Below are 11,540 nucleotides of genomic sequence, written 5' to 3'. Positions count from 1 at the left end.
CCTAGCAACATGCTTTTTTCTTTTCTGTCACAGAATCTTCAATTGTCTGAAGTCATAATTTCTGTATTTGCAGGATCTTTCCTCATTTATGCATACCAAATCCTTTGTAGGCCTTCTGATGGAAATCCTTTTTGAGATAAGCTTCTTAACTTACCAAATCTGGTTCTCAGACATTAGATATGCAGAGCATCTATGGGTCCAGACTTGCAACCTTTGCAGCTTTGTAGAACTTGAAAGACTTTATACTGTATTGCCATAGCCATTGGTAACCCAAAGTCGCATGTACAACATAATGAACCATCCAAAGAGGAATTTGTTGAGAGACTGGTGTCTTAGTAGAGTTAAATGTATATTGTGGAAACCAAACATGCGGTGAAAAATTCTTCCAGGAAAAAAAAAATAAGTTTAATTCTGTTCACAGTTTTTGAACCACTCTTATCAAAGCTTCCCAGGCTCTGTTCTTAAGAGAATCACCACAGCCATACATCAGTAGGAAAATAACATTCTGAGTTCCAGCTCAGCTGCCACAGTATTATCATCTCATACTCTACTGCTCAGGACAGATGAATTTAAGCAAGTGGCTGAATTTGGCCTTTGGGCTATTGTTTCCCCAGTATATCTTGAAAGTATCACTGTGCCTACCTAGCTCTGCCTGTGGTAGGTGCTCAATAAATTTGTTTAATTGAATTGAATTAATGCATTATGGTAATCTAAGCATCAATAGAACAGAATAGCTAACATGCTAATTTATTATTTTGAGTTCAGTGAATAGGACCTGAGAAATGAATACTCATTAGGGAGAAGAAGGATCTGATACCTTCTTTGGATACTATTGTCATTTACCTTTAATTGAATACTAATGACATTCTAAACTGTGTATAAAGTGGGTTTATATTTAGCCCTTGCCTTCTGATTCAAATTAACCTATAAGATACAAATAAAAGAAAGACAGAAAATCTTGTGCTTTGGGGATAATAGGCTTAGAACCCTGAAAAACTAAGGCCTGATTGTGTTGGAATCCTATGATAATGTCATGTAATATAGATTTAAAGTTTACTTATAAAGCAAGTTAATTCTGGATTTTATGTCAAGATATTTAATTAGTAAAAAGGACTTCTTCCTTCTTGTTATCATTCAAAGCCCATGCCTTATCCTTTCTCAGTTTTTGCTATTTCCTTCTACCCACCCAGGAATCATTTCAGTTTCTTTTTTGGATGTCGGGTGCTCCTAGCTTGCTTTCTTCCTCTTCCTTCCCCCACTACTATCTTTCTAGATATCTCCATTATCTCAATATTCATAAGAACTATCAAACCTCTGATATCTCAATTCTTTCACTCTCTATAAGGCCAAAACTCATGTCTTTATATTGTGGATGTTCTTATACTATTTGTCCTGTTTAGACTTCATACTCAGTGCTCCTGTCTTTCACTGGTATCTCCTTCTTTTAATCTCTTTTATTGTTCCTTATTTACTCTTCATCAATCCTTGGACTTCTTTGGTACCACATGCTTTCTGTATACCTTAATATTTTTCATGACAGGAAAATAAAGATTTAAACTAAAAATCAAAGAGAGAGATTAAAAATATAAGAGCCTTAAAAACGAATTTTATTCTTCAGTGCAAAGATTCAGGTAATTAGGTAGACCAGAATGTTTCTATCCATCTTCCCCCCTCCCCCATCAATATAACAATTAAATATGGCCTTCTTTCGAGATCCTTCTTTTGAATAAGCTGGCTCTGTCTTGTCTGAAGTTAATGGTGTTCTGAGCTCTCAGATTCCTAGTCAAAGTAAATTCAGCATGGTAATAAATAAGCTCATAAGTCTTTTAACATCTCCTCTCTGGTGGCACATACCAGGATCTTGAAGAACTGGTGGTATGTAATTCCAGAGCTATTCTCAATGAATGATCTTTGAAAAGCCATAGTGAAAACTTCTAACCAATATGAGTCCCTTGAGAGAGATGTCCATTTCCTCATAATCTCCTCCAGCAAAAACTTGGACCAAATAGTATCCAAGGGCCCATTGGAAAACTACAGTAAATATATTCTTCCACCCCAAATGAAGATATGTTCCAGGTCCTGGCTTCTTCTCCTGCTATGCTTTTAAGTGGAATAGTGAGCCCTGGATTGTCTGAGTCAATATACTTCAAATATCTACTCTCTTTCTTTTTGAGCCAGGTATACCTTATTTCAGAGTGCTGTAGCTTTAGAACCCTCTATGGTATCCCAGGGGATTCCTAGGGACTTTAGAACCCTGAAATCACCCAAGACCCAAGATGAATCCTGCTTGCTTGCTAATGCCTAAAATACCAGCCAGCAAGAAACTACCAGCAAAGTGAGCTTCACTGTGGGCAAATGAGCTTTTGGGTCCCCAAGCACAGAGGACAAGAGAAATGTGCAGCTTGCAGCTTACTGGGCTATCTGTCTGGAAGTAGCATGTCCTGAAGGAAGTCAAGCAAGACAACAGTGAAAGTAAGGTGTAAAGTTTATTTCATACTTTGAAATAAGATTCATAACTTAGTAGTGAATACTTTTTTGTGGTCTGTGTATAAGGAACTACTTTTTAATGTATAGAGGTAATTATTTTAAAAATAAAAATGATAATGACTGAAGAAAAGTCATAGAGTTGGAGAAAAGTAGGTAAATAAATGCCTTTAGTTTCCAAGAAGAAATGACTGTAGAGCCTATAAACTATAGGTCAGAGAGGTTTATTTATATTCCTGGTAAAAATCTAGAAAATATTAATAAAAGACTGGACAGTATTCCTTTTGTAATATATGTATATATATATGAATATGTATATATACAAACTAGAGAATGTCCAGATAAAGATAAACAAGGCAGTGAAATCATGCTGTATGCAGATTAGTTAAAAGGAATTTTGTATATTAGTTAAAGACATATCCTTGTAAATAAAAGACATAGGGAGCAAATGATTACTATTTTCAAGTATAAAGATGCTTTTTGGAAGAAAAATGGGTTGAAATTTGTATATGGCCCAAAGCTACAAGAGTAGGGCTTGTGTTAGACGACATTGAAAATATCCACAAAGGTATTATTAAGGTTACTATGTTTTCCCCTTTGACCTCAGAGGACAGAACTAGGAGCAATTAGGAGTTACAGAGAAGTAAAGTGACATGAAGAAACCATCCCTAACAAGAGATACTCAAAGTCCAATACATTAAATTAGGACATAGTAAGTCTTTCTCACTTGAGAATTGCAAGCAAAGGAGGAAAGAACACTTTTTTAGATAAGTTAAATTGTGGAGTTTTGTTCAGGTATTGACTAGATCAGATGACCTCTAAGAGTTCTTCTAGTTTTGAATTTCTACAAGTTTAAAACCTCCGTTTGTGGTAGAGGTGAGCTGGACAGTGGTGGTGAAGAGAATGTAGCTTGAGGCTGGACTTTTCTTATTTGGCCTTTAAAGATTCTTTGCCATAGATGACATGCTAGACAGCTAAGAACTTAGAGCCATCTTCTATCCACAAGGCCCTAATAATTGTGAACTTTTAAAAATGTTTTATCTTCTCTGGCTTCCTGAATGTGGCCTCCAAAGACTGATTCCCTCCTCAGCCAGTCATAGTTTGGTGGATACTTTCTTTATCTTCCTAGAAATAATAATGACTCAATGACTTTGAAGTTCTTATTCCCCTTTGATTCATTCCTTTCTATCCTGGTGTATTTTCTTAAGAATTTTTACTGGTGTGTTATTTCAGGTTCTTTTTTGGGTGGAGTATGATTTTTCCATCTATTTCTCTAGATTGACATTTGGACTTCCTTATCCCAGAAGGCCAGCTTCCTATTTCTAGGATAGTTCTGGCTTCTAGGGCATTATCAAAACTGTGATAATAGTCATGCATACGTGGATCAAAGAATATTTAATGCTTTTAACTTTATAGACTATCTAATTATTCCAATAGTGTTACTATTACTTAGGATACTTTTTGAAACTCATCTTTTGGAATTGTCTCCAAAACTAATTTAGAAGCCACATATGAATTTACTTTATTTTCATAGTCTTAATATTTTCATTTTATTGATATATTTTGTTTTTATATTACTAATTCTCAAATATAATCCTATATTTCTTACCTAGGTATTTTTAAAAAATAGAAGGGGAAGAAAAAAATTAATTCAGCAAAACAAGCCTTTTCAGTGTTCTATATTTATGTCTCAAAACTGCCAGGAAGGGATGGAAGTATATACTCTTTTTATTTCAGTACAAGCTTGATCATTATATTATATAATGTCCACTTTGTGGAATAACTTTTTGTTTTTCTTTCTACTTATATTGCCATAGTGATTGAAAATGTTGCTTTCCTGACTCGTCTTATTTCACATTGAATCAGTTCACATAAGCCTTCCCATGCTCCTCTACATAGTTCATATTCATTGCTTCTGATGGCACTATATATATATAATATATATATATTATATATATATATATACACACAGCACAATTTATTTTTTTTTTATTTTCCTGGCAATGGGCATCTTATTTGTTTTACATTCTTTGTGTTTACAAAAAGTACTGCTATGAGCATTTTGGTATATATGGGAACTTTCATTCTCTTTTTTGATCTCCTTAGAGCATATGTCTAGCAGTGTGATATTTGAGGCATTGACTACTTCATTTACCAAACATTGCATTAGATAACTTTTGGTTATTTTAAAATTTTACTCTTTAAAAAAAAAAAGGTTATTCTACCTCATAAATCTGTTTAAGAAATTTATCATAGGTTTTGAAAACTAACAAATTCTGGAGAAAACTAGAGGTAGCTTTGCTTTAGTTAAAAAATAACTGAGGTGTTTAGGCTATTGCCTTGTTTATATTAAAAGGGGAAATTTTCATCTCTTTAATTTCTTTCCAGTATAATCTATATCTTTAGAGAGATGGTGAAATCCATTGATTTTTCCTCCTTCATTCCCTTCCTTCTTTCCTTCCTTCTTTCCTTCCTTTCCTTCTTTCCTTCCTTTCCTTCCTTCCTTCCTTCCTTCCTTCCTTCCTTCCTTCCTTCCTTCCTTCCTTCCTTCCTTCCTTCCTTCCTTCCTTCCTTCCTTCCTTCCTTCCTTCCTTCCTTCCTTCCTTCCTTCCTTCCCTCCCTCCCTCCCTCCCTCCCTCTCTCCCTCCCTCCTTCCCTCCCATTTTTCCTTCTTTTCTCCCTTCCTTCTTTCCTTCCCTCTCTCCTTCCCTACCTCCCTCCTTCCTTCCTTCCTTCCAGCCTCCTAAGATCAGAGATTCCAGGTGTTTGCCACAATTCTCAGCACAATCATTTCTTTAAGGTTGTTGTGTTGTTTTTTGCATAGATTTTCATCTCCTATACTTTGTCCACAATCCCCTAAACCATTGAGTTGTAAATGGGGAAGAGAGAAGGGAGACTTCTGACCAAGGGTCACATATACATATAATTACAGGGTTTTTCTTAAAAGCATGAAGTTTTGAGTTCACATATAAGCAGGGCGATCAGGAATATGTCAATGAGACTCTGGGTATCCTGGGCAACCTTCTATGACTATATATTAAAGATGAGCCATGTATCATCATTAGTAGAGGAAAGTTCAACACTAGGAATTCCAAGTGCTACTAAATTCATAGATCTGGAGGCATCCTGTCCCATCACACAAACCTCCATTCCATCCCAAATAAAGCATAGTATTGGGTGCTATGGGAGGTCAAATGGTATGAATCAATATTTTCTTTCCTCAAAAAGCTTACAGACTTATGAAGTCTATGAAGCATAAAAACAAGTGCGATTAGAAAACATTTAATTTATTAATTTTGTAGCATTGACAATAAATGTAATTCAGAGAAGTGAAAATTCTCTGTGAGATAGGTGGAGAACCATGGAATTTTAGGTAGGCAATTTAGGTAGGCAATTTGTATAGACTTCAAATATGGGTCACAGCCCCATACTATACAGAAGAAGACTAGGGCTGACTAAAATTTTTAATATATGGGTTGTATCTAATAGCAATAGCATTTATATAGAAATTATTATGTGTATAATTATCTTATACTTATACTGCCTTACAGCAGTCCTGGGATATAGATACTATTATTATTTCCATTTTACAGATGAAGAAACTGAGGGAAACAGAGGTTAAGGTCATAGAGCTAATAAATGACTGAGGCCAGGAGCTTTTCCTGAGTACTTACAGACCCAGTTTTCTATCTCTTTCCCCATTATATTATATTATATCTGAATATTAGGAGCCATATAAGAAATCTAACCTACTTACAAATAAGCAGCTGGAATCTACTTTACCAAGGAACAAACTAGTTTCAGAGCTTTAAAAAGATACAAATCAATTAAGCAGTACTTATATTGAGACAATTCATCAAACATTTATTGTTCACCAGAAGACAGAGGTTCCAATTACTTAATCCATTAGAAAGAAATTAACCTCTTTGAGCCTTAGTTTCCTCATCTGAAGATTGAGCTGGAGAAGGAAATGCCAAACAACTCTAGTATCTTTGTTAAGAAAACCCCTAATGAGGTCATAAAGAGTTGAACATGACTGAAAAATGACTAAACTGTTAAAAAATTGCAACTAGATACTGTGAAATTATAATGACCAAACTTCACTCCAAAGAGGACATGAGAATTCATTCCTCCCTCTTTTTTAATAGAGGTAAACAGCTAGGGGTATGGAATACTACATACATAAGACTTAGTTGATATATCACTTAGTGTGCTAATCTTTTTTTCTTTTTTAATCTTTTCATTCTGCTGTAAGAATGACTTTCTGGAAGGGGAGAAACTAGATAATCTCCAACATCCTTTCTTCCTTGATTATTCTGATGTCCCCATTTTGGGATAAAAGATTCTGATTACTACTAATTGTACCAGTATATTTAAATTGCAACTTAGTTTAAATTACAATTTAGAAAGTATCTGCAAAGTACATCTTTTTCCAGTAAAGAAGTTCATTATAAGTATATTAATTTATTTTATGTTGTTTAGTTCTTTCCATTGTATCTGACTCTTCTTGACTTCATTTGGAGTTTTCTTGGAAAAGGTACTGGAGCAGTTTGCCATTCCTTTCTCCAGCTCCTTTGGCAGATGAGGAAACTGAGGCAAATGGGATTAAATGACTTGCCCAGGGTAAAAAAAAAAAGTGCCTGAAGCTGAATTTGACATCAGGATGATAAAGCTTCCTGACTAAAGGCCAAGTACTCTATTCATTGTGCCACCTAACTGCCCTTATATAAATGTATCTTTATTCTCAAAAGTCTCTCTGTCATGGGTGGTTGAGTAGGAAAATAAAAACCAAGGATTGTCCACATTCTGTAGAAAGAGCCTTCTGCTTTGTAGTTGATTGCTCCAAATTATGGTTGTAGTGCATGCTGGAGAGAATGCCTTCTTGCTTTTGTCATTGTTTTTGCTCAATCTGGGAATAAAGGGAGAGAGCTGCCCTTCAGAGTTTTCTTTCTACATTCTTTTACCTACCCCCCAAAAATCACTTGATTTTAAAGTTGAAAGGACTCTTTTCTAGGATTTCTCATATAGGCTACCTCTTCTCTCTCTATTCCACTATCTTTCTACTTCTTGGACCAATGAGACCAACCAAATAAAAACTCTGGTCATTTCAGATACTGGAAGATCATGGCAAGCTGGCTAATTTTGCACAGACGTTAAAAAAAATCCACCACATCTGCTGCAGTTTTGTGTTGCATAATTGATTTAATCTCTAATTTTAGAGGAACGCTGAACTCTTTTTTTGCTGGACTCTGCATACATTTCTCTAGGGCAAAAACTGTCCTACTTTTTCCTCCCTGGTATCTGTTTAATGCTAGGCCATTTTTTTCCAAGACTGTAAACTACCCTCCGTGAAATAAATGAAATCACAGTTGGAATACAGCTTACTGTACAGACTTATCACCACAAGATAAGGGCTACACCACACGCCTTTGCTTTAACGTCCCCCCTCCTCTCTGTTCCCCTTCTTTCTGCTCTAGCAACATCTTCATATTGGCTGAGAGAACACATTAGTGGTTCTGCTGATAGCATAAATTCTATTACCTACACAGAGGGGCAGCATAGCTTAGTGGGTTAAGCCACATACTGGAAATTCATAGGCTGTGAGTTCTAATCCTTGATCTCTTCTTGACTTGCTGTGTGACCTTAGGCAGATTCGCTTAATGTCTCTGACTCTGTCTCTCCTCCATATTTGAAATGTGGTGATTAAAATACTGGTCTACTTGACCAAGCTATGCCTTTGAAGAATGATCCATAAAGGTATGAATGCTCTCTGAAACATGTAATGGGATTGAAATATTTACAAATGAGGTTTGTAGAGTTTACTATTTAATTTCATTTAGTAGCAGTTGGTAGGCAATAATTTTGTTATTGTACTTTCTTTACATATAATGAATGGACTCATTGCAATGTCAGCTCATATATACTAGAAAGCTCTCAAGATTTCCAATGGATTTGGAAGCACTATTATAAGAGGGCTCGTTTGCAACATTCTCTTATATGAAGTGGCACTCCAGGAGGAACAAAGATATACTGGAAATGTAGGCAATGTAAAATCAAAAGATGTCAATTAAAATACATTTGGGGAAAAGAGACAAGATAATCTCTATGTTCCTCTATATCTTTATTATTCTATTTTTTCAGTATGAGACAGAAGAATCTGATCACTGCTCAAATTATGGCAGAATATTTAAATTGCAATTTAGATAATATGTGTAAAGTGCAGTATATATTTTTCTTTTAAATGAGGGTCAATATATAATATTCTATATGTAAATATTAATATATATGCTTGCAAATATAAAAATTATATATATTTGCTTACAAATATAAAATGGAAAACATAGTCAATATAAATATAAATCTATAATTATTCTAAATTTATTTTTCATTTCTCAACTTTTTTGTATGTGTTTGTAATCCAATATGTATGTTGGCTTCATTTCTCCCTCTACCTTTAGTGTACCTCTTTCTTATCCTCCATCACTACCTTATGGGATACATTAGTTTGGTGTAACCATGGCTATACCACCAGATAAAAAGGAGAGGCAAAAATTTCCACAGAGAAATAACTCTCCTTGGCCTTATTCTTGCTGTCAGTGTTGGAAAAAAATGTTAATTCTTCATATAAATCTTGTATACACACATACACACTCACATACAAGTAAATTAAAATGTTATTTAGTAAATATTCCTGTCAAGCTTACTTGAATGAGCAGATCTAAATAGTAATAATTAACTCATTCATTGTATGGGTATCTGTGTGCATATGTATATAATTTAGAGGCATATTATCTGTAATTCATCTACATAGTCTAATATAATTCACTTATCTTTGCCTTCTTGAAATTCTAACATAATCCTTAATCTTCAAATGAAGTTACTGGAAAACTTTTCCTATTAAATAGGTACTTTTCCTGAGCCCTTACATAAAGGGCAGAAACTCTTGATTCAGCTTCGAGCCTCTGAGGGAGACTATTGTGACCGTTTGGATGGAATTAATATTGCTCCAGGAACTTTTGGTAGGAATATATGTTTATTTATATTTTATATATTTGTTTTGTTTTAAATTAAGTAAATAAAATATAGAAAGATATCATGGTACACTTGAATACAGATCTAGCTTTGAATCAAAATGTCATGGCTTCAAGTGCTGCCTCTGACACATACTAATTATGTGACCCAGTGAGCAAGTCACTAAGTTTCTCAGTGTTCCACACAACTCTTTAAGTTTATTAATATAGCACTGATTTTCATTGGTAGAAGTAGTTACACTGCAATCAAGCTTTTGGATTAAAATCAAATTAAATATATACATGCTATACATACATACTTGTTTTATTTAGAAGTAGGAAGGAGGCTTTATGTGAATCTACTCTTACATGGACTTATCAGATAATTTTGGGTAGATTTTATTAGTTATGAAATCTTTCTAATTGATCAAAATCACTGTGAAATAGGTTTGGAAGTCAGTCTTTACATTTGCTGATGTTCCAATGATGGATCCCACTGAAAAGAGTGTTATAGAAGGGTAGCTAATGGGTAGTGGATAGAGAGCCAGACTTGGAGATGGGATATCCTGGGTTCAAATATGACCTCAGGTTCTTCCTAACCCTGTGACCCTGGGGATTCACCTAACCCTAATTGCTTAGCTCTTACTGCTCTTCTGCCTCGGAACCAATATTTAGTATTGATTCAAAGAAAGAAGGTAAGGGTTGAAAAAAAGAGTGTCAGAAGAGAACAAAATCTATATTGTCTTCTTAGGCACATATATTGTGTCCTACAAATAACTAAGTTTTAAATAATAGCAATTATAAGCTTGTTATCTGTTTTCCTAGGATCTGACATTTTATTGAGTTAGGTCATTCTATATTGGATAGTAAAGGTTGTGAAAGTGTCACTTTCTCATTTCTCAGGGTCCCTCTAAGGGCTCTTAACACCATTAAGCATTAGATAATTACTTCTTATTGGTTCTAGAAAATGTTAAAATTTGTTTTCTACCTATTCACAACTGATGATGCCACATAATCCATCTATTCACCTGTCAATGTATGTATCTATCTTTCATCTATTTCTATATCATTTCTCCCCCCCCCCTCTCTGTTTGTCTCTCTTCCTTTCCTCCTTCTTTTTTCCCTCCCTCTACCACTTGGGCAATTCTGATGTTTTCTGATCTCACATAAGTTCCATATTTAATTAAAATATAACTAATATAGGTATACTATTTTAAGGTTCTTTTCTTACAGATTCTTTTAAAATTATATAATTTAAAAGAATATATCTTAAGTATCAGCCAATAAGTCAATAATCATTTTCTAAGCACCCACTACATGGCAGGCACTATGAATTTAAAAAAAAGACAAAAACCACTCCTTTCCTTCAAGAATATAAGATTCTATTACAGGGGAGAAAATGCATAAAATGAAGCAAAAAGCTAGTGATTTGGAAGAGGGAAGGGAGAGTTAGTACCCTGAGTAGGAGAATGATAAAAGTCCTACAATCAGATGGGAAGTGATAAAGTTTCCACTTTGGTCCCCTCCTTAAATGGCTGATCTTAGGGAACTATTCAATGTCCACTCTCCACTCTCTCCAATCAAGGGCCATACTCTGTATAAAGGTTTTGAGCACCATCTAGTACATCCTAGATGCTCAGTTAAGCCTCTCTGGGGGTCAGTTCATGAAAAAGAGTAGAAACAATTATATTTATTGGGTTGGTGGTATGAATTTATTCAGTTATTGTTATCATCAACCTCCTAATCTTCAGTGAATACTTATTGAGCACCTAATATGTTTGAGGATCAGTGCCAGGTATTGTAAGGACAGAAAGATGATAATATATACCCTTAAGGATCTCACAATTGAGTTTCTATCAAATCTTTGTGGTACTAGAATGAAGTGAACAAATAAAGAGTAGGGTTTTTCCCCCTTTCATGCTGATCCATAATTATCCGCCATGAAGCAAGTAAAATTGCAACATAAATGATAGATTTAACTTCTCTTAATATTCATTAATAATAATGTTCAAAGAAATAGTGCATTAATTGATTAATTTGAAATGT

The 11,540-nt window shown here is 34.6% G+C and overlaps 1 protein-coding gene across 2 annotated transcripts in view; it reads left to right on the top strand.

Moving 5' to 3' along the window:
* The window catches only part of PKHD1 (PKHD1 ciliary IPT domain containing fibrocystin/polyductin), a 770,507-nt gene that overhangs the window by 541,739 nt on the left and 217,228 nt on the right, over nt 1-11,540 (top strand). For both annotated transcript variants that reach the window (XM_007484081.2, XM_016431130.2), the window contains exon 54: nt 9,390-9,503. In XM_007484081.2, the coding sequence (XP_007484143.2) occupies nt 9,390-9,503 (114 nt within the window). The remainder of the gene's footprint in view (nt 1-9,389; nt 9,504-11,540) is intronic.

The sequence above is a fragment of the Monodelphis domestica genome, chromosome 2, assembly GCF_027887165.1.
Source record: "Monodelphis domestica isolate mMonDom1 chromosome 2, mMonDom1.pri, whole genome shotgun sequence".
In the NCBI taxonomy this organism is placed as follows: Eukaryota; Metazoa; Chordata; class Mammalia; order Didelphimorphia; family Didelphidae; genus Monodelphis; species Monodelphis domestica.
This window is presented reverse-complemented; position numbering and strand designations above follow the sequence as displayed.